The sequence below is a fragment of the Fundulus heteroclitus genome, chromosome 2 (genome assembly GCF_011125445.2).
Source record: "Fundulus heteroclitus isolate FHET01 chromosome 2, MU-UCD_Fhet_4.1, whole genome shotgun sequence".
Taxonomy (NCBI): Eukaryota; Metazoa; Chordata; class Actinopteri; order Cyprinodontiformes; family Fundulidae; genus Fundulus; species Fundulus heteroclitus.
In genome coordinates, this window is record NC_046362.1 from 7,761,379 (window position 1) to 7,785,378 (window position 24,000).

Genomic DNA, 24,000 nt, shown 5'->3' on the forward strand with positions numbered 1-24,000 from the left:
CCAGAGGTACGATATTGTGCATGCGTGCAATGCGTAAACAAGGTGACGCAATGGAGTAGAGTGAGTTAGCAATGCCCAGCAGAGATGTGAAAAGAAAGAAGAAAAAGTCCTAAGACCAAGTCTAAAAAGGCACAAAAAAATATTTGTCAACAAGGATAAGACACGAGTAGCCCTCAGAATGCAATATGAACATTGGTGTTCACTGAAGCAGGAGCTAAAGCTAGCTAGATTGATCTGCACAGAACAATAGAGTGGAGGACAGCGTTCTTCCCTAGCTGGTTAAATCCAGAAGATTATTCCATTATTCAATAATGCATTTACCAGGGGGTAGCATTTTATTGTTTAATTAGCATTTTCTGAAATGAAAAAGCGTGATTAGATTTTTTTTTTTATTCCCTTGTATTAAAGTATTTATTACCATGATGCTTTTTTCTCTGTTTACATTTGGTAGGAACAGCTGGCTTTTTCTTTTTTTTTCTTGTTCTGCTACGAGGCTCTGGGGAGGATTCACTCGAACTTGGAGTACACTGTAGATCGGGTTGGCCTTTCACCACGCCGAGCTGTCACTTTACTGTGAAGCATTGCAGAGCGGTCTACTGGGTCTTGCAGTAGCTGTGTCAAATGTCGCCATCTTGCTTTCTGATAGTTCTGCTATGCTACCAGTAGATGGTACAACTAAGTTTACTGCTGATCATGCCCGGTGCAAAAAATTATCTTCAGGCTGAAAAAGGACTAAGTAAACACTATCGGGATGAACGCTTGCCATATACTGTTATATTTGAAGATGATTATATGGTTTTATGTGTTTTCTTTTTATGGTCAAAATACGTGACAAGGCCCCTTTAAGGTGCTTTATAAACAAAGGTGATATGGGAAATGTTTACATGCCTTGTTTTATAGACCTGTCTGCCATGAAAGTGATTGGAATAACAGAATAAAAGGATTCGGATGGGAGAGCAAATAATTTTGGCAATATAGTGTTCAAAGTTATACAATAATTAACTTAGGATTTGATTAAAGTGAGGTTTTCTTGGAATTTTGTGGCACCACCAAAATCTACCAAGGGAAGTTAAGTCACTTTTACTTTTATTCCCATTAAATTTGAGGAAGTTCGAAGTATCATGGGGTCTAGAAGAACAGTGGAAGATCAATGTGAATCAGTAACAGAACAGGTAATATAATACAGATCTTAGGACCACCTTCAGCAATATTGGTGAGGGTGCTTCTGGGAGGCGATGGTTAACTGGCGTTGTTGGTTGAGGCGCTTCTGTGAATGCGTTTAAAGTTTGTTTATTTTGTTTTGATTGTAGAGATTTTATGATTGGGTATGAATTATTTCTATTCAACTACTAATCTTTTTTTTCTTTGATTTATTACCTTTTTTACCTTTTTTTTTTTTTTTTTTACTGTAGGAAAAGCACATCAGTCTCACATGTACTTCTTCAATGTTTTTAAAGCTAAATAACATCTTTGAATATAAGATCTTGGTTTTATTTCCCTACAGCTATTGAACCCTTGGAATAAAATCTGTGCCCCGACAACATAACTAGAATTTTTTTTTTTATTTAAGTTCATCCTAGAGGAAAAAAAAGGTATTATTATTCTTTGAGGACAAACCAGAACATTTCAATATGCATTTAAAAACTTTAATGATGCAGTTAAAATATGCATCGAGAGATTCCTTAATCAAAAATGCTTCACAATTTCTAAATGTCTGTACGTTTAAAATGTTGATGCAGTTGTCAGCCAAAATAAATATCTTATGTCTGTACTTTGAACTGTACAGATACAATTTGAATTGGATAGCCCACTCTTTAACCTTTTTATTCCTAGATATAAATTGATCCCCACCTACAGTTACCTTCCTTCCCTTTAGCAATTACGTGTGCGTCTGGTCTGCTGAATCTCCTGCACTGATAAATGGTCGATATTGACGTGTTTTTATCTGTCATTTCTGACGTCCAGCAGGTGGAAATTCCTGTAGTTTAAATATTAAAAGTTACATCATAAAATATTGTTTGGGAAATTTTCTCTTATTGTCCCTTGACTTGGCTTTCTTGTGTGCCACCCTGAGAAAGTGGTTTATGTCGGCACAATTTAGCAGATTTTATACTTGCAGCTAAAAACAAAGTTGGTAGTGTGTGCTAGCCTATCACAAAGAAACATCCCAGGATCTATTGACAAATTACCACACTTTTCCTCATCTCTTCATCCATTCAGCAGATACCCTCATCTTACTCAATGGTTGGCAAAATATGTGTGAATTAACAAGCCAACTGCCTTATTTCTGTTTCCTCCCCTCTCTTTCTAATTTTAAGTTCTTTAAAACCAAAGCACAGTGGCCGACAGGCTGACACAGATACCTGCAGCTCCAGTAATCCCAGGTACCTTTCTTATCTCCTCAGAACTGCTTTCTATGCCGGCAGTAAAGAGATTTTCTGTGTCGTTTGCCAGGCATCCGACCAACGGTATGTCCGCTTTTATTCAAGTACATTTCGACAATCCTCTAGTTCATCTTGCATGACCCTTTTGTGGGGGGAGAACACCTTTGGGGATGTGGAGATTTGGCTGCGTTAATGACATCAAATGAAAGTTTTTTTTTTTTTTTTTTCCATCCGAGTTTCTCTTTCACCACACAGCCTCGGTGTTTGATGAGCCTTGTGTTGTTTTCAGCCTGCACCGCTAACACCACCTGCTCTGCCTGTATCAGGTTAATTTACCTCCCTGATTCTGCCGTTACCTCACAAATTGTTCTTTTTCTGGAATATATCTTCTTCCTTGGATATATTTTCCGTACATAGATCATCTGTGTGCACATCATAATTTATACTCACTCAAACTTTTTATTTGTTATTTTTAAGTCATTTGTACTTTACAAAGGCTGCTGTTTCCTGTTTTATCTTGTATGACAGTACGCATGCTACGGTTGTTGAAAAGTAAGGGTAAAGTAGATTTTATGGAAAATGTAGCTCTGTCACATCTTTGATCCATCACTTATGATGTTCTGAATAGGCCATGTGTATTGGGATCAATGGTGTGCCTTCTGCTGCATCAGGACAAGGTACCTTACTTTTAATATAATATCACGAGTTGCGTCTCTGGGATAAGTTAAGTGGGGCACAAAAACTCAACACCTATTAGCAGCAACTCATTTTTTTGTAATGCATACAACCTGACTTTGATAAATTTTTAATTAAACAGATAAATTGGCATAAACCAACACACTAGAAATTCCCTTTTATATAAGCTAAATGTAATTACATGTTCATAGAGAAAATTACAAATAAAGGCTAACTTATAATGTTCTTTTATTGAACAGAAAATATTCACATCAATGAGCTAGCAAGACCAACCAACACTAGATGGTCGCACACTATCCTGCAGGACGTAAACGTAACATGCAATTCCAGTATTTTTGATCGGAGCCATAGTATTTGTGCCCCACAGCTGTCTGCTGAGAGCGTGTTGGGCATGCGCACTGCAATTTCAGACATCCAGTTTTCTGGCAGACTTGGATATATAGACACAAATGTTTATAACAGATTTTTATTGGTAATGGAATCTGTCTTTTTTACAATATTTCACTATAAAGAACGATTCTGTTCCACTGATTAGTGAGATCACAAAGCTCCACAGAGAGACGCCACAGAATGTCACTTTCTCATTTTGTGTGTGTGTTTTTTGTTTTGTTTACATATTTAAAGTGTAATTTACCCTAATGTAAAGGCTCAACCCAACACCCAGACACGTTTTGATAAAATGCCACCTAAGTGGGCAGCTCCAAGAGACACGAGTGGTAGGAATTTTAAGCAGCGCTCTTTGCTGCTATGGTCAGGATGAGGGAAAGTGACTTGTTGAAACATAGATTGACTAGGGAGACATCTGGTGGTCATGTCATGAACTATCTTTTGAGGTGGAGGATTTTTCACCCCTCCCACCCCCCCAAATTTAGGGCTATGGTGTCGAAAGCATGTACCATTCGAACCAGTAGGAAAATTCAACTGCAATTGCCACCATTCAACCGCAGGAGGGCAGCACTAAGACGGGTTTAAGACAAATATTGTAGAACTAAACACGTTCAGGTAAAAATTTAAAAAATTGTAAAACACTATAATGCTAAAGTAGCACCCTTAGGCCCAGTTTATACAGTTTATCTGCAAAGAAAGTTGATTTTGGGGGGAGTTACACTTTATGGATCAGCAGATTGTCTACAGAAGAAGTTTCAGTTGTTTGTGCCCCCAAGTTGGCTGATAGTCAGCCAAATGAATCAGAATAGGTAATTCAGTCAGGCTCATGTTCAGTTTCTAGAGTCTTGCATTTCAAGATGAGCGAAGCTTCTCCATAGTGTAGCGAAGGATTAACTAAAGGTATTACTGGGTCATTGCTGTGATATTTCAGTCACAGTTGTGTTGAGTCGTGTAACACGTGCTGTAAATATGGTGTAGATCTGTGGCCCTCCATGTTGACTAACATTTTTTAGATGTTTCAAAAATATCTGTGGCAGCTTGGCTTATGCCATGACTAAACTGTGCAGGAGAAGGTCACAAATGTAGTAATACGATGCGTTAATCTCCCATGATATCATCCCAATAACAAAAAAAGCAGGTACACAACAGGGGGAGTCACACTTTTAACCACAGAAGTTCCTTTTTGTTTCTCACTGTGCCTTCACTGGCATGTGTGGTTGACTGACTACACTTCAGATTACCTCTTTTGTAGCAAAGAATATTCACTTTTCTATTGAAGGAATTTATGTGAAATCACAACTCCTTAAATTACAAGTTGTTGAACAAAGAGTTGTTTTCTCCAGCGATACTGTTTGCAGTCCAGTAACATGGATGCTTTATTTAGGGATTTCCCATTGGCCATTGGTTTGTGGGTGTTTGCATCACATGTTGGGTGTTAGCTGTAAAGTGATGATATTTACTGTAGAGATTGTGGTAAACTAGGGTCTGAAATGCATGAAAATTATTTTATTTATTTGCACCAGTTTCTGGTGTGCCGAGTGGGATTTAAGGATTACACCTTGTTTTGGTCAGCTGGCTATAAATGATATGATTTATGATTTGTTCTCCATTTAAAGTAGACGTTGATTCATAAACCAGCGAGGCATTCAATATCAGGTCTTCATAATTTGTTCATTGTTTTGTTAAGGTTTGCTGGTCAGTTTTATCTTCATTGACTCATTATAATCGGTTGCAAGAATGTCATCGGCTTCACCTCGGAGTTCAGGGCTGACAAAAAATGTCTTAAATATAAAAAAACTTGTTAAAGCAAAACTAGTTTGTTCAAATATCACTGGTATCATCAACGGTAGGCTGTAATGAGGTTGTTTTTGTTTTAGGCCACATGATTGACTTCTGCAATATGTTAATAAAGATGTGACGCCAAAAGATTACGCTTATCTTTTAGCTTTTTGTTCTAATATTGAGCCAAATACCACTATGTTAGATATTTAAACCCAGCATGTGATCAGATTCAGATTTATCAACATCAGCCACAATGATGCTGTGCTTGTTGGAGATCTTATTGTTCTTGCTCCTGGCAGGCTGCTTCGGTAAAATATGCTGAGTGAACGGGTCTTTGTTGATCAGGAAAGTCAGAAATAAAAACAACAGAATCCCTACCATTTAGGATCGTAATCTAGTCTTTTATAGACCCATTTCTGTTTAAATATGTTTTTAAAGAAGCTGTCTTTACTCAGTCTTTTATTTGCGACATAAAAAGGGTAAATTTAAAATATGTTTTAGTTGAATGTTAACAAGAAGCAAAAAAAAAACAACAACCAGAAAACGAACATCAAGCACCATGGGCCAATTAGCCGATGTGTGGAGCAAAGAGGATTCAACCACAAACAAACCTTTTCTGTTTTTAGCTTGAACTCAGTTGACCAGTTGTCAAAGCTGGTGGACTATAAACATGTCATCATTTGTCATCATGTCACTAATTGAAAGATTAAATAAATATTATGTGAAAGACATTTTTTTATTCTTTCATTTTCATATCCATGCAGTCTAAATTATTAACAGCTTTTGCCATCTTTTAACTTGTTAAAAGATTATCCAGATTATCTGTTGTCTAAACTCTGAAGTGGAAGTCCTGTAAAATGTATCTGTCACCTCAAAGCTTTCTTGAACCTTTGCCAAACTTAAATTCTTTGATCATCAAACGGACGTTAATTTGGGATTAAATGCAAAATTCCTTTTTCAAATGATTATATCATGTGGTAAGGGATAATAGCTGTCCCAACCAACCTTACCCGAACCCAGGCCTGATTACCACCTGACCTGTGGATTCAAGAAAACCCTTAAATAGGCCGTGTTGGGCAACATAGAAGAAGGTTTTGTGTCCAAAATAATACCTAATCTGAATTTTTTGGCCTGCTTGCAAAATGCTGGCAGGAAATCAAATCCACTTCACTCTGAACACACGATTTCCACAAGGAGAGATGGTGGTGGCAGCATTATGCTGTGGGGAAAGAACAGCAAAGCTGATCAGCGTAGCAGGGTTGAGAGGATATAGATGGGAGCTAAATAGAGAAACGTTAAAACAGCCAGCCTGTTAGAGGCCGTGAAAGAGCTGAGACTGCTGTGGTGTGGATAGCTTTCTTCCATCCTAATAAAGGAAATCATCAGCTGACAGCTCTGTTATCTTGGTCTGAGATTAGTTGCTTGATTATCTGGAAAAAAATACTAAAGACAGGAGAAATCTGTCTTTTTTTTCCGGCATATTTCTCTGCATTAATGGGCTCAGAATCCTGAGTTTGTGTCACTCGACCTGTGTTGAAGAGCTTTGTTTTTTTAAAATCATGTTTTCCTGTTTGCAGTTAAGACGTACTGGTCTTAGCTTTTTGTGTCACAGCTCCTATCGCTCCTCCTGTTCCTCGTCCTGCTCCACTGTGCTGTCATCTTCCTCCTCTCTCTGTCCTCTGCCTCTCGTCCCTCAGAGCCCTCAGATGAACTCGCTGAGCTGGCGCTGCAAGGGTTTGACCCCGTTGCCCTGGATAGGTCCTTCTCCTATCACCTGCACCACTGCCCCTACCACCTCCACCTCCTCAGGACCCAGCTGATGTGTGCTCAGGAGCTCTCAGAGTGTCTCCACGGTCAGCCTCTGTAGCCCACGCGCACGTTTTCCCATCTTGTGCCTTGGAACTGGTACAGGAAAAAGATGGATGCTGTCGATGCCCTCTGAGCTTTGCATCAGCAGTAGTTTCCTACTTTGATTTTCATGGCTTGGTTTCCTGTCTGTTATTTTTCCCTGTATTGTTTGACTGGTTTTTATATCGGTGCCCCTGCACGATGCTCCATTCCATGTCCAAAGCGTTAAAATGCTTGCATGTCGGCCAATGATTGCAGCATTGGTTTCCTCTGTGCATTTAGCAAACCGTACATTTTCACATATACATTTTAATTGTTAGATTCATATAAAGAATAAGCAAATAAAAATTATCAAAATAAATGGGATTAGAAAAATCTACCACAACCTATTTGTGTAAAAGTACCATGATAAATGATTTCATACAAAAATATAAAACAAACATGTACAACATGGTGTGACTTATTTGAAACACAGTAGTATCGACTAATCCCTGAACAGCAAATGTATGCTTAAAATCTGAATACAGCACATAGTTCGGTCTACAATTTTTAGCTAAATAGTAGTTTTCTAGAAAGCAATGCCAATCAATCCTTCCCAGCAATAGTTTTAAATCACTTGTTACCATAGCATGAGTGTTCGAAAATATTTCCAGCTGTGAAAAACTATAAATATTAAAACTTAAATATTAATCTAAGTAGATGACATCGAAGAGACAATAGGTCTCAGTTTTAAGGTAGGGCTGGACAATTAATCGCATTTGCAATATACTCGCAATTTTAAAAGACGCAATTCCTAACTCGCAGAGGTCTGATATTGTTTGGCTATGTAACAATTAATGGACCGGACACCACCTTCAGGTGTCAGTAATATGTTTAAAGTGGGTTTGCCTCCACATGGAAGGGAAGGGAGCTGCAGCAGTGACATAATCTAATTTCATTATTTGTTTTAGAGTTTATATAATCATACTTTTTTTACCAGAAACTTTCAGGAATCTCACCATAGCAATTAAGTACCGGTCAAACTGTTTATTACATAGACTTGTTTTTTGGTTGCACTTTATGTTCAACAAGGATTGATGTCCAACTCAACAAGCTATTCTCTTGAATAAGAATATTCTGATTAATAAAAAAGTTACATTTCTTGTTTTAAATAGTCCTTGTTTACAAAAATCTTTATCTACAAGCCATTTTTGATGCTTGTAGTTAATACAGAGAAAAGTCTAAATTAAATCGCAATTATGGTTGAAATATATCTCAATTTAGATTTTTGGCAAAGTCGTACAGCCCTACTCTAAAGGTATTTTCACATCAGACACATTTAGTTCACTTTAAATGTACCAGGGTGTGTTTCCTCCGAGCTGAGACTGAGATTCAAACTACAGAGAAGAAAAAATACTTTTTGTACTTAATAAGCCACCGTAGCAGTTGACATAGTACTAAAACCATACTTGTTGCTTAGCAACGCTGCTGCGAGCCTACTGTGGGACTCATTATCTGATGATGTAACAAAATTGGAAATGAAAAGTTTAGAAACCTTCGTTACAAGAGCTGACCTTGCCACTCGCAGTGATTTAGCAGCTCTAATAACAGCACCAATATGCAAAACAGGTGCTGCATGCGGGATTTTCCTTGGTATATTTCTTTTGTGAAAATGAATGATGAAGAGCACCTTCAATGCAGTCATGTAGAGATAAACCTTTGCAGGAAAGACGGTAATATATTAAAAAGGGCTCCAGTTGAATGATAAATTCTAGCAGAATTGTAGATGCCTTTTCACTGTCAGCTGAGCTTATAACAACTTCAACGTGCCTGTGCAAATTCTCAGTTATCAGGGTCATCGTAACAGCAAACATGCTTAAATTGGAGGCAACGGGACTTTTGCTGAGTTCTTTCTGAAAACCTTTCGACACTTATCCATGAGTCTTTGTCAGTTCTGTTGGCTCGCTTTTGAGCAACCTGCAGTTGGCGAGCTGTGGTTTTTAAGGACATGGAGGCCCATCCTCCAAGACAACTTTTACCGACAGAAACATGGGTGTGCCGTGGGCTCCCCAGTGTCACCCATTGTGACCCACTGGTGATGAGCACAAGCTCTCTGTTATCAAAACTCTGGGTTACATGACAGCATTCTCTCTGCCACAGAGGAGAAACAAAAACAACACAAGCACATCAGGAAATCACTGCAAGCTTGTGGTTACCCAAACTGGCCTTTTTTTTTTTTTCAAATCAGCTAATGAAGCTGGCAGAAGAAACAACACAACATTGAACACAGAGGGGAGAACGGAGACATGCAGGAACATTGTCGTTCCCCATGTGTCAAGAGTTTCTGAGAAACTCTGAAGAATTTTCTCCAAACACAACATACCAGTAAATTTCAAACCTAGTAGCACTGTCAGACAAAAACTGGTTCATCCCAAAGACAGAACAGCCAAACCACAGCTGAGCGGTGGTGTGTTTGCGGGTCAATGCAGCGAGGACTGCTCAGACTCCTACATCAGAGAAACTAGACAACAGCTACTTAAACACATGGCACAGGAGGGCCAGCATCTCAGGGCAAGATTCAGCAGTCCACTTGCACCTCAAGAACTAAAGGGCACTCTTTTGATGACAATGATGTTCAGATTTTGGACAGGGAGAACAGATGGTTTGAAAGAGGGCTCACAGGATTTAAACAGAGGTGGAGGATTGAGCTTCCACCTCCCCATTGTTTACAGCTCGGTCCTCCAACACGTTCTGAAGAGATTACATCAGCAGTCTCGTCATGATTCAGGTGACAAAGTACTCCACTCACACCAAGCAATAGCTTCTAGCAACCCAGGACAGTGATGGGTGGGTCATTGATTTGCATCTGACTGAGAATGTGCCTAGGAGGATGGGCCTCCAGGTGCTTAAAAACAGCAGTGCACCACCTGCAGGTTGCTCAAATGTGAGCCACCAGAACTGACAAAGACTCCTAGATAGGTGTTGAAAATGTTTTCAGAAAGAACTGAGTGAAAGTCCTGTTGCGTCTGATTTAAACTAATCTTGGATCCCTTTAACTTCGTCAACATTCTTGAGTTTTCTACTTAAAGCTATAGTTGGTACTGTTAGAGAGCTAGCAAGACTTAAAAGTGCCACCTCTTCTAAGCTCCACCCCTCCTCTCCCTCCTGTCAATGCTCTATTTGAACCCCAAGCTTGAACGTGCTTCTGACAACAGAACTCAGCAAGCCAGAGGAGAGCCGACTCAGCCATTTGAGCGCATTTTGGACCTCAACCAAACTACCTATTGTCTGATTCACCTGTAAGTAAACTTGCTCTTCTCCTCTTTTCCCTTCTTCTCCTGCTAACATGGTATTTCTGGAGAGGGTTGTGCAGAATATTTCCAGCAATGGTGAAACGTGATGAGTGTTCACGGGGAGGAGGAGGGACAAAGTGGGGTGTGGGCAGAACGAGACATGAAGGCATCTTATTGGTTCTTTCCATTCGGACCGAATTGCAGGGATTGGTCAGAGTTTTTTGCAGGTCTGCAGCTCTCACAGAGGTCTGATCATTTATTTATTTTGTTCCTTTTTCTGAATGCATAATGTGTTGACTACTATCAGGATGGGAGGACTATTTCACCCAGTATAACAAAACGTGTGTCTGAACAGAATTACCAAAAATAGCTTGAAGACAAAAGAAGTAGAAATAGCTGAGGAGGAATGTAAGCTATGTACCGAGATAATGGCTTCACTTTTTCCATTGAAAGTGTTTAAAGCGTTATTGACTTGATTAGTCAATAACGTAGACAGAAATTAATTCACTGTGAGCCCTTTAATCTTGTTAAATGTAGTCCCTTCTTACATTTTATTGGATGTCTGCTGGCTGTTTTTGAAAATAGCAGGTCTTTGAAAAATTCATTTTGATGCCTTCACCAAACGTAAGAAATGCTAAAGCTACCTGCATGCTCATCAAATGAGAATCAAACCCTTCCTCAGCTTAGCTTTAGGCTTGTTTTGAATGGATGTAGTTTTTTTCTTCAAGCTGACCAGTCGGGAGAAAGACATATTTGTTCAGCATTGATGTCTTTTTGGTCAGTATTGTCTGGCATTAGTGGCACTAATTAGGACCTTAAGAAGGGATCATGACAGTACACTGCAGCTCCCCCAGGATTCACTAGACTTCCTGGCCAGCTGGCAGATGTTAATGTGTCTGTGGAAAACATTGGGTCAGTATCATCTGTCATTTTAAAGGGCTTTTATTTGGTGGTTCTCTGTGAATCATTTCTGAAGCTGGTGTCGACTTAGGACAATTACTGCCATTCTTTGCAGATACCTACTGGAGGGCTGTTTCTTTAAAGCACTGGCCAGACACAGTTTCCTACCAGCTTTGATAACTGACCCATTAAGTAACTTTCTATATTCAACTCACAGTCTAATGTCAGGAAATGAAGCTATTAGTAGGAGGTGACTCAGTAATTTTGTCTTGATCAGAGATTGGATCTCCTCAAAGTGTCAGCTGGCCCAGATGGAGATCAGAACCAAAATGAACAGATGTTATGTGCAATTAAATCTTATGTGAACTATGAACATTTTCATCTATTTTGTCTGTATAATTTATGGTAATGCTTAATTACAGAGGCAGTGAATCAGAACGGATTAAGGACATGGACACTAAATGCTTTGTTTTTGTGAACGAAAACAACAAATACTGTCAAATTGACTCACAGCAATTGGGAACTAGTGCTGATGTCAACAAACTCCAGAAACGCTTAATGTTTATGAATTAGTGAGTGAAGTTGAAAAGGAAAACACATTTACAGATATTTTTTTCCCTTTTTATAATTGTCTGCATAGCCCTGAAAAGGTTTTAGCTGCATGTAATTCTCAGAGAAAGCTGTTAATTTAACCGGCTTAGTAAAAGTACTAAGAACCCTGCTCCTCTGAAGCTTTTAAGAGTGCAGGGACCTGAAGTGATGGGTGGAAACTGTTTGCTGTGCAGTCTGGACAGCACACGTTGTTACAGCAGTGTCACATTTCACATTGTTTTAGCTATTTTTTTTTATTGGTTTAGCATTTTGGTCTACCTGTGGTGGTGGTGTTCCTGCTGATCTGCACCATTCAAAGGTGGGGGCAGGGAGGAGGCTTATGTTGTTTGGGATAGACTCAACAAGTTTTAGTCTGCCAGTCATGTCGCTATATTTTTTCCAGTATTGTCATGGTGTAGTCTTAACGGAGGGTTGGCTTGATTAATTTTGCAATTAATTTGCATTTGCCCTGCAGTTCCCAACAAAGACCAAAGATGCAGGAAGGTCATTACGTCTGTAGGATTAGTATTTGCACACTTCTCAGTTCTTTTCAGTTCTGAAGAATAAATCAGCCTTTTTAATTACATTTTAATTACTTTGACATTTCCTAGGAATTTTTAAAGGTCCGTCGTTCATAAACATAACTACAAATTCCAGGTTTCTTCCTGTGTATTCTGTGTGAGATGCCGGCCGCCATCATGGCCGCCCTGCTGGCCTTAAGCGACAGCAGCAGCTTAACTGGGTTATGCCTGGTATCTGACAGCAGCAGCGCTGTAGCGAAGGTAACAGTTTCTACTGTCTAATAACCGGCATGTTCCCCAGAAGCAGACTTAATAAAAAATAAATAAATCCCAACTATTGCTGTACCATATTATCATGCTGGACCGGTGAACCCTCGTTTATTTTCCGATCATTACCGTTAAAGTACATTCAGACGTAGCTGTCCGTTCAGAGAGGATACAACGCTGCATACGCACAACAAAACGATCCCTTTGATGATCGTGCTTTCCTATTAACCGCAGAGAGAAAAACTCACTCGTTTCTCCTGCAGGTTTTTTTGAAGCGTGGCTCTGATTAACTGCCAGGCGTTGATAATCTTGTTGCTGTGTGGCTTCGACTAAAACCTAAAAGCCTGTCTTGTCTCGCTGTAGTTTGTTCCTTTTGTTTTGGATTGGCACTAAATCATTAAGCAGCTACCTAAGGAAGAACCAGTTTGCGCAGAGTGCGTTGCTGTCGCCTCTGCTCCCCCTGCACCCAGTGAACTGGTACAGTGAAGCGTCTCTCTCTCTCTCTCTGTCCTGTTTGAACCGCAGGATTTGAAGGCTGCTCCATGGTGCCCTCTATCTACCCACTGGAGACGCTGCACAACTCTCTCTCCCTGAAGCAGGTGGAGGAGTTTCTCAGCAAGGTGTGCGAGAGCAGCGCAGAGGCCCAGGCCAAAACCATGGCAGGTAGGTTGATTCAGCGCTCGCTGATTACTGAGCTGGGGAGACATTTGGTGAAGGTCTCACACTTTTAGAGAACATATTTTAATATGTGATGTTGAGAAAGCATCATAAACCCAATTTTATGATCAACCGGATGACGTTGTGACGTTGACTTGTAGATGAGGACAAATCTCTTATTGTCAGATCTACTAAGAGTCTGACAGGGTGAGACAACGTTCCGTTTCCTTTTTCTGAAACAACAAATACTTGATCAAAAGTCATTTAGGAACTGCATCAGTTTTATAAGCCATTTTAAGCATGAAACGGTTTCAGTAGCATCTCATCTTTCTATTAAAACTGCCTTAACTAATTGACCGGGTTAGCAGTCAGCTGAGTAGTGGAAACTATTCCTGCGTTTCTTTCTAGTTTTACTCTCAGTTCAGTTGTCTCAAGATGGAGAGTGAGCAGCTTTTCCTGCTATCCAAAGTTCACATACTTCAATTCATCTCAGTCTAATTCAGCCCACGACGTTATGATCCACATCCGTCTGCCACAATATTCTGTTCTAAGTTTATGTCCTGTTGAAAAGCCAGCGTACAGAACCTCAGCGGGATTTTTGTGTTTCAGGTTTGTTTGACTCTCAGAGTCAGACGTCTCTGTACAGCCCTCAGCCGCCTCTGTCCTCCTCTGGATCAGAGGCGTCTCTCCGACCATCGGGACAGCCGCTGTGGCGTAAGTCTTACATTTAGAGGAATATTGTAATTAGCAAGTCAACGTTTTCGGGTCCCTGCTGATAAATGTCTGCACAGTGGAGTTTTTAGGAGATTAGGCATGCTCCCATCTAGAGTAAATGAATAACACAAAGTGATACATAATCCTTAACATTTTTTATACAAATAAAATCTGGAAAATATTATTTGGCCCCCTTTACTCTCATACTCAGAAATAAAACCCAGTGCAGCCAAGAAGTCTCCTAATTGCTAAAAAGGGCTTAATCTCAGCATAAATGTAGCTGTTCTATAATCACTTCTAGACAGCTATTGTAAAGTATTAGTGCACAAGTAGCATCATGGAGACCAAGGAGAACACCAGATGGGTCAGGGTTTGGTTATGAGATGCTATCCTAAGCTTCTAACATCTCACAGAGCTAGTTTGTAACATATGTATGCAAACGTGTAGAAGAATGTTCTGCACCCAAAATAACACCTTATCTGAACTTTTTGGCCTACGCGCAAAATGCTGGCATTAAACCAGCACCTCATCACTCTGAACACACAGTTCCCACAGTGAGACATGGTGGCGGCATCATGCTGTGGTCCTGTTATTCAAAAAGAGCCTCGAAGCTGGTCAGCGTAGCGGGGGTGAGGGGGTATAGAGGGAACTGGATAGAGAAATGTTGGGAGTGAGCCTGTGAGACACGAGACTGCTGGGAGGGCGACTCTGAGGCCAAACTAACAGGCCAAGCAATAATACAAGGCCTAGAATGGCCTAGTCAAAGTCCAGGCCTACAGATCCAGAAATGTCCACATTATGGAAACCTTTGCTGTAGTCGTTCTTTTCTGTTTGAAAGGAAAACTAAACCAAAGCTCTCTGACCAGCCTGCACTCTCACAATCTGAGCTTAGCTTTGTCCAACGGGGGGAAAAAATGCTTCCTGACCTGAGAAACAAGCCGTCCAGCAGCTTTGTTGGTGTTTGTGTGGCAGAGCCCTCTGAGGAAGCACCATCAGTAGGGGGCGCTGCCTTTAAATAGGACTTAGAAAGAGCAACACAACCCTTTAAACAACCCGGTCCACCTCTTACAGTGCTGACTCACTTTGTTTTCCTCTTCTTCCTCTCCTGTTAGGATGCTTTGTCCTGCTTGCTGTTGGTGGGGCTCATCTGCTTGATTGATTCATGAAGCATCTTTCTGCTTTATTGACTCCCTCTCCTTTCAGTCTCTGCTTGTATCGCTCAGAAAAGCCTTTGGTCTTCTTTTGTCCCGGGCTCATTAGTCTCGTGGAAACTCAGTCAGATCTGGGCTGCTGTATCAGCTCAGTGTCGGCTTTATTCTCAACAGGGTACAGAGCCGCGTGGAGACAGTCTAACAGCTAGTGTGGTACTCTGCTTTATTCATCGGCTGATTTTACCTGCTACCAGCCCATTGTCTGGTTATCTTAGCCAAAATTAGATGGAAATAGCTTTGCTGGTTGTGTATAATGCTCTTATCAGACACCGCTGTGGCTGTGGCTGAATCTGTGCAGCCCCTCACCCTGTTTATAGGAAAAATCTCAACTTTCATAGAAACGAGGTGGTGCTGCTATGGATCTCCAGTTTTTATACCAGGGTCCCTCCTTAGTTTCTGCCCGGTTTGCATTTATCAGAACATAAACAAGAAACATCCAGCTTATGGCTTTGTGTGGAGAGTGATGAGAGTATTTCTTGGCAAAGGTATCGACGTAGAACTCCAGTCCACAAGGTCCGGTATCCTGGAGGTTTCAGATGTATCCCTGATCCATCACATCTGAATCAAATGGCTGAATTAGCTCCTCCACCACTATACTTGACAGTGAGGTGTTTGGGCTGACGTCCACAGTGTTGTTCATACCAAACATCTCTACTTTGGTCTCATCTGTCAGAAGGAGGCTGTTCCCCAGTCCAGTGTTGTTTCATCCAGGTGCAGCTCTTCCTAACAACCCTTACAGATCAGCCAGAACTTGTTCAGTCTTTTCCTGGTTCTCCTGTCATTAAGTTAAGGATTGCCAGCTTTGACGTAAAATGTTGATAGTCTGAGATGGAGCTCTTTTTTTTTTTTCTTTTTTCACATCTTTCTTTATAATGATGGTGTTTATAGATGGTTAGGAAAGGGTCTTAACAGCCTTCCCAACTCGATGGGCAGCAGCAGTTTCTTCTTTGATGTCCTATTAATGTCTTTCTGCTTCTGGACTGTTAAAACACAGCTGTACCAGCCGCCTCGTGCTTTTATAGCACTTCTCGCACTGATGGCGATGATGAGCTAGCTATCTGTCTAACTGGCAGCACCTGATTGCCCTCTTGAGTCCAATAGAAGCGTCATCTGTACTCTTAGTTGTTAAGCTATCATAGCTTTTCCATGCGTGCTTAATTCGTTTTTTTGTTGTTGTTGTTTTTAAAATAATGACAGTGCGAAAAAATCTGGTGTTTGTTCTACATTTAAGGTTAGTTTTAAACCATTTCAGAACCTGTTCTGATCTATCAAACTTGGAAGTGGGTGACTTTGGTTTTTAAAGAGACTGAATACAACCACCCCAGAAAATATGTCTGCTTTTTTTAATACATTTGTACATTTCTGTAGTTTGAAAAGTCTTTTTTCTTCCTTTCTCCGGAGAAGATGGCAGCATCCCGTCCAGCGCCGTGTCCAGTGCGGGCCCCTCGTCCCCGACCACAGACAGCTCGGGGATCGGCCTGAACTTCAGCTTCAGCGAGTAGGACCGCCTCTCTCTGAGGGGCCACAAGGCAACGGCGGCTCTTCTGAGACCATGTGAAGGACATCGCTGCGTTCGCCGCCTCACATTTACCCTTCTGTAGGAGAGTCTGACTGTGGAGAGAAGACCACGCCCTGCCTCCAGTAAAATGGACTCATCTCACTGCACCTTCTCTGCTGCACAAGGAGACACAAACAGGCTGGTTTTGTGCTGACTACGCTGGAAGACGTCCTGCGCGCATCAGAGCAGCTTTCAGACCCCGTGCCTTTCAGTCCCGCCGCATCAAGTGCCTGCTTACCTCTTTTTCTGCTTTTTTTTTTTCACTCCAAATTTACCCATCGTGTTATTTCAAGCTAAAATGCTTTCAAACCTTTTTTTGTTATTCTGTCTGTACCGTCAGTAAAGAGTTTCCCCAGAGACTGGATGTTGAGGGAACCTCCTGCTGTTCAGCTTTCCCCGGTACAGAGACCAGAACCACAGACGATGAACCTGCAGTTTACACATAGTTTGTGCTAAAGTGGCGTTGCTCCACATGAACGTTGTTCTGTCAACACATCAATGTGTCACATTGGCCTCTTTGCAGTTGTTCTGACTTTCCTGACTTTACAATCCAGCTGAACAGTTGCTGCCCGCCTCCACTTCCTGAGCCAGAATGAGCCCATTTGCTGCCGGAGTTTCAACCTGTGTTCTGACATTATGGCCAACCTTTCCCTCTTAATCATCCCTTAAATTTTATTTCTTTTCAATGAAGGTGGAAAACATAACCAGGTTTGTGTCTCAAAGCTTTAGACTGAAAGCCAATCTGAGGTTATTGTGTAAACATCCAGCAGCATTCAGCCCCCATTGAAAGGCTGCTGGTAATTATTTTCTCCTGATCCAATCCGACAAATGTTTTTCGTTCTGTGTGTGGTTAGCAGTTTCTTCATATCGACCAAAGAGGCGTCAGTTTTCAGAGGTTTTGTTGTTTTCAGACGCAGGTTTCCTCTGTAATAATCATGCCAGGCTGATCAATCTGTGTTTATCTGCTGTTTAACGGAAGCAAGTTTATGTAATTGTGCCTTTTAAAAGACTTGAGATTCATTAACAGAACGCGTTTGTTGGTCAGAAAACGGTGTCGTGTTGGAGCTGAAGGAGGAAACCACTAGATTAGGAAAATATTAAAATTAGGATTAGCTTTTTTGCTGTAAAGCTGCCTTTATCTGCTGTCCTGCCAAATCAAAACAACATTTTTATGACTTTAAACATTTTACATTGCTGGTTTCTAATCACGCTCAGGTAAAGAAGCAATCCAAATAAGTTTCTCAGCATTTTGCTGGACTGGGGGTCAGTTCAGATTCAGTTATTTTCCGCTGGTAAAGATTTAAGTCAGGATCTTATATCTTACTGAGTTTTTTGTCTGGTCGTCTAACAGGAAGTAGAGCTGCAGAGCTGCAGCGAAGCGGTAATCCTTGTCAGGTGAAACCCAGTTCTATGGGGTCTTAGAAGTTATATCAGGTCAGCATAAATAAAATGTGTATTGTAGACATAACCAGCGCTCCTCCTCCCCAACCTGTTGCTGCACACTGCACATCAGCTGGCCGAAAGAAGGGTTTTCTCTGCCGTATGAGGTACAGTAGTTCTACCGCTTTCCCTGTTCGCCTTTCCCTAGTCTGTGTATCAGAATAACATTTTAGAAATTAAAATCTAATAATCTGTATGTTGCATAATTTTAGCCTCAGTAGAAACAAGTGTGGCTTTTACATGAAAGCAATAAGATGAGCATTTTGGTTTGCAATTTATGTGCCTTTATTGTCAGGATTATACTGTTAGAACGGGTTGCGGGCCCCTGCCTAGCAGAAGGGGCCTGTCCAATAAACCGGTCAGGTCCAGCTCCTTCGGTCACCTTATAAACGGGAGCAGCAGGTCAGCCGTTTTCTAATCAGCCGTCTCTGTACCCTGCTGGTTAGACGTGTAAGGGTTTGCTGGAGAACGGTAGTTTGACACTGACGTGTCAAACCTGCGCACACAGGAGGGCAAAAGTGTTGCCTAAATAGAAAAGGAGTAAAATAGCTTACTTTAATCTCTAGTTTTGCACTTTTGCGTCCTAGTGAATGAAGACGGCTTCGGTTTTACTCGGACCAGTCTTCGTTTGCAGGTGAGCTGGGCTGCATCCCGCTCACCTACAAAGCTTTAGGTTAGAAGAACCGTCCCTGTTTGTCTGGACTGAAAATGAACTGACCCCCTCCCCCTTCCAAAAAAAAAAATAAAAAATAAGAAAAATCTGCTGTAGAGTGAGATTATTTTTTTAATCATGACGTGCTTTAAATTTGTGTTAATTTTTGCCTATTTGTGAGTTTTATTGTCAGGTAGCTCAGTTATGTTGGCCAAAGATCCGTGTGTGTCTAGGTGTGATCTGCTTCAGAGAAGCAGGGTGACGCTGTATAAATCGCTAAATCTGTCCCAAAATGTTGCGGTCTGATTGTGATGGAGCGAGGAAATAATGTTGATAATAAATATGTCAATCAAACAGTAAAGCGTCTGTTTGTGTCATCCACGGTGCAGCAGACCAAATATTAACGTTTCTGTTAGGTTCTGGACCTTTGCCAGTGGTCCAGAGTCCAGACACATCAACCCGTTATTGCTCTATGAAGAAGTCCTCCTCCACCAGCACACAGTCACCGCTCCGTCCTCCCATTTCTAATCCCACCACAGCATCTGCATCCAGGCTGAACACCTATCAGAGGCAGCTAGACCTTTGGCGGTCATGATTGATGACCAGCTGACCTTTAAAGATCCCTCAGCCGTGCTGCTTCACACTGAAACATAAGAGAAAGCAGGCCTGACCTAACCCAGCATGCTACTCTGCTCCAGATGCAGTCTACAGTTATCCTCCACCTCGACTACTGCAACGGCCTCCTATCTGGACTCCTAGCCTGTGCTGTGAAACCTCTGCAGATGGTCCAGAACGTTCTGGACCATCTGCACTCAGCCTAAAATGACACGTTGAGCTCCACAGGCTACCTTTAGCTGCCCACATCAACTTTAAGTCGTGACGTTAGCCAGAAAAGGCTCTAATGGAACGGCTCCCATCTACTTGGGTGCTCTTGCAAGGGCTTGCGTCACGGCTCAGTCGCTGCGGTCATAAAAAGGTATGCCTGAACCACGCTCAAAACACTCCAGACTTTTCACCCCCCCCCCCCCCCCCCCCACTCTGTCAGCTTTCCTCGTTACACATCTTTGTCCCTTTTCTCTCTGGTTTACTCTTTGTTGCTTTCTCCATTGGTCTGATCCTCTCAAACTCCCCCCCCCCCCATATTCTCCTCATTTGACTTCAGATTTTAGTTTTTGCTTCCTCCCACCTTTTGTGTCTCACAAAAACTGAGTGGCCCTCCTACATCTTGCCTCAGCCCGCTCACCTCTTCCCCACTCCTCCTCTTCCTCCTCCTCCTCTCTAAATCTCCTTTAAGAGTGATGACTCATGCCTTCCCCTGTTGCTCCTATGCGTTGCCATGGGGACACCCCCACATCTAATTGACTCCTCCTGAGGCAGGCTGGCTGAACGGAGAGACGACTCGCCGGAAGCCACGAACCCGACGTGTCATTCTGTCTGGGAGACGAGACTCTACCTCCCACACCGACGCGCGGACAAACACGAGTTTGTCCATTCGGTCCCTCTGAGTTCGGCACCGGCGATTTAGCGCCGTAGCCTCTATAATTCACTCCCTTAACAAGATGGCTGCTGTTTTCCAGCAGGTAGCCTTGAATGGCCTAATCAAGCAGCAGTCATCTCTCACCAGGGTGAAGAACACTTTGTTAATGCAGAATAGGTTTTAAGAGGCTTATCAAAAGCTGATTATATTCGAGAAACACTGGCAGGGCCGGTGTCCCAGGGCGAACAAACACGTTACCAATAAAGACGCAATTAAGGGCATGAGCTTTCACCAATTTCCAAATCATATTAACGAAGCAGAAAAATATTTTGTGCTTGTAAAAAGTAGTCATGCAAAAATGAACAAGGTGTATAAGTGGAAAAATTGACACCCTAAATCAGAGTAAAGCAAGGTGATGGCAGCATAATGCTGTGGGAACTGTCGATCATCACATGGTTGTCTGACTAGTTTATCACAAGGGGTTTGTTTGTTTTGTTTTTTTTTTTGCTACCTTCCAGAAATTATTAACGCGTCAAAGCAAGACGAGGACTTTTGTTTGTTTTTTATTTTGGGCACTTTCAGAATTTTATGATCAGATTGGAGAAATTCTTCTCTCTTGAGAGTACAATATCTAAGTGCTAAACTTTATCCTTTCAGCTGCTTTAAACTACCATTGTTAAATGGTTAAGAAACACCAGATTTTTCCAAGACAGGGAGTTTTATAAAATGGCATTTTGACTGAAACTGATGGATAAAGTGGGACACAAAAATGCCAGACATGTCCTCCTTTAACCGTCAGCAGAGTCAACTAAAGGAGCAAACAGCGATTTTCTTTTTCTCTCATCTCTGAACCAGTTCCTTTCAGACTTCTCACACAGGATCTCAACCTGTTGTTATAAAGCTAAAACTTTCTTTTTCATCTATTCTATAACTCCACTATTGCAGGGTCACAGAAGGTAACACATTTATTTTCCTTTTTATATAAAATCAGTTATATAGTCATCTGTCTTGTTTTCATTGCACCTTATATTTTATTTTAGAGGCAAAAGTCTTGGACTCTTGACTTTCATTCTGCCTGGTGAATTAACTAAAAAAAAAGAGAAAGCTTTAATCGGTGGAAGTTCTTCGCCATTCTGATTAGAGAATTATTCTCTTGAACAATTAGGTCTCCGGCTGGACCTTAAGGGCCACCATTCCCAAAAGTCAATGCATAATCCAGGTATTGAACAGGACTCTCACAAACAAAGGAATAAGATGCCCGACTGCATCAATGCCTCTTTGGGGCATCTAGACAGGTTCAAACTCAGCATCAGTATTCAGAAAAAAAGGGACTTCTAAAGCGACACGGTTGTTGGCACAACATGGACTCATTTGATGGACCAGGATTCTCACACAACCATTTCTGAAGTTTCCAGCGGGTGGTCCATAACAGAGGGTATCCAACGATGGGACAAAATTTCCTTGTTGTCCGAGAAGAATGGGCTGATTGGTTCATGTTGCAAGGAAGGCATCAGTAGTCTAAATAACTACTCGAGGCTAGTGTTTTTTCACAGGGGCACAGAACAAAAGATGGGGGGAACTTGACAGGTCAACATTTCATCGTTTAATATATTAAGCCAAAGAGCCAATTGTGGCTCTGGAACTGCAGGTTACAGACCCCTGATCTTTTCTCAATATAGCGGGAAACAACTTAATTTTTAATTTTTTTTATATATATATATTTATTTTTTAATTATTTTGTTATTTTATTATTGGGTAAAAACATAAACGAAAAAAAAATACAACTGGTCCAAATGACCAGTCAGTCACGGTATCTTTGTCAGCATTTATCATCCTAAGAAATTTAATATCATGTTTTTGGTACAGGGGCCCTGTCTAGAACCGCCCCTGGTTGCAGCACTATTATGTAACTTTAAGCCACTGCAGTTGGCCTGTAAGTTTCAGGTTTAGCGCCACTGACAACAAATCTGGAACCCTATCGCAGAAAACTTTAGACCAGCAGTCAGAGTTTAATCTAGAGGGGTGAATGTCTCCTTGTCTTTACCAGTAACTGCATGACTTCTCAGAGTCTCCCACTGAAATGGAGAGAGAGGGGATGAGATGACGCCAGGGGGAGAGGGAGAGGGAGGGGAGCTCTAGAAGTCATGGAAGAGACAACAGGCGCAATCATCTGATTATGTAAGGCTGGAAGAACTTCAAGAGAGGAGAGCTGACATGCAGGTTAGTGAACTATATTAAAAGCATTTTGTAACAACCATGGCCATGACCAACTTTGATTTGAGGAGAAAAGTAGAGGCATGTAAGGTTAGCTCTCGTGTTTACGGGGAGCTCAGACTCCCGTAAAGCGGCGCTCTAGGTCACATGACCCACTCAGAGCCGGATCCACACCTCTCAAGTCACATAGGCGAGTTGTTGAGCACTTAGCATCCGTAAGTGCCTAGTGCTGTCTATTGGCCTGAAAAATCATTTAATATATTTCAAATTAAGCTAATACTTGAGTCAAAACTTACACAGTGGTGTTTTAATTTCAGCCTCCACAGTCAGAAATGGGTGTAAACGGCATGAAAACATGGATGCAACCCGCCTTCAATCAACAGTAAAGGACACTGCTGGTAGTGTAATGGTGTGTGGGCTCATTTATTTCCCCGTTTTCTACCTGAGTGTCTGTGCTGGCCGTGTTCATCCCATCTCAAACTGATGTCTTGAACATGACTAGAATTTTACTAAAACACTAAAATGACAATAACGAAAGTCTAAGTCTAAAAGTCCAGACTTAATTCAGCCAGACATGATAATAAACTTTGCAACTCCTTTTTTTTTTTTTTTTTTTTTTTTTTTTTTTTTTTTTTTTTGCTCTCCGCCTCTCTGCCTACTCGGACGCTCTTTTCTCTGCTCCCTGCTTGCTTGCATTTACCTCCCCTTTTTATCTCCTTTTTATCTCTTAACCAAAATTACAGAAAGTTGGATTTAGTTATTTTATTTTATTTAATTTCTGTGATTTATTTTTGAGTTTGATTTTTTCCCCGTGTGGACTCTTTTAGTTTTCAGCTAATCCACACAAGATGCCTCTTTACAACAGCCCAGAGGAGGCAGTTCTCAGGAAAAATGCTCTTATGGAAAGAATTCAACATGAAGCGGATATGAAGGAGAACCACCCGATTCAAAGGATGCCTACCTTCACCACAATGGACTTTGACAAGCTTTTACAGAAGATAGCTGTTATGGAACTGAAAATCTGTCGACTCGAAGTGAATTATGATGTAAACGCCACGCATGGAAATGAAACAACCCTGCCTGTGATTCTGAATGGTGACCACCAGCCCAGCGACTCGGCGAACAAACAGTCCACGGAGGAAAATGAGAATCCCTGGATCACTCTGGGTGCAAGACCAAAGGATAAACGAACCCCGCACCCAGACAAAGAAAACTGGCCGAGACTACAGAGAGATGTCCCAGGACAAGTGAAACAACAACAGGCTGTTCTCAAAACAAATGATAGGAGTAAACCTGCTGGAAATGCAGGAATTCCTTTACGAAACAGATTCGCTCCGCTCCAAAATGTGACCAGGGAGGATCACGACAACAATCAGAGGTATGTCAACGATTTTCGTTCTAAGACATCACAGAAAAGACATGCCACAGG

General features: G+C 41.4%; 1 protein-coding gene across 14 annotated transcripts in view; it reads left to right on the top strand.

Annotated features, from left to right (window-relative positions):
* ppip5k1b (diphosphoinositol pentakisphosphate kinase 1b) overlaps nt 1-19,241 on the top strand; it is a 75,232-nt gene extending 55,991 nt beyond the window's left edge. For 6 of the 14 annotated variants that reach the window (XM_036146917.1, XM_036146916.1, XM_036146920.1 and 3 more), the window contains 5 exons: nt 2,406-2,468; nt 6,947-7,102; nt 13,174-13,311; nt 13,915-14,019; nt 16,635-19,241. In XM_036146917.1, coding sequence (XP_036002810.1) covers nt 2,406-2,468; nt 6,947-7,102; nt 13,174-13,311; nt 13,915-14,019; nt 16,635-16,732 — 560 coding nt within the window. In that variant the 3' untranslated portion in view covers nt 16,733-19,241. Of the gene's footprint in view, nt 1-2,405; nt 2,469-3,012; nt 3,155-6,946; nt 7,103-13,173; nt 13,312-13,914; nt 14,020-16,634 lie in introns of those variants that run through there. The other 8 variants (XM_036146937.1, XM_036146977.1, XM_036146948.1 and 5 more) reach the window with 4 other exon arrangements.
* Nucleotides 19,242-24,000: the final 4,759 nt, after the last annotated feature.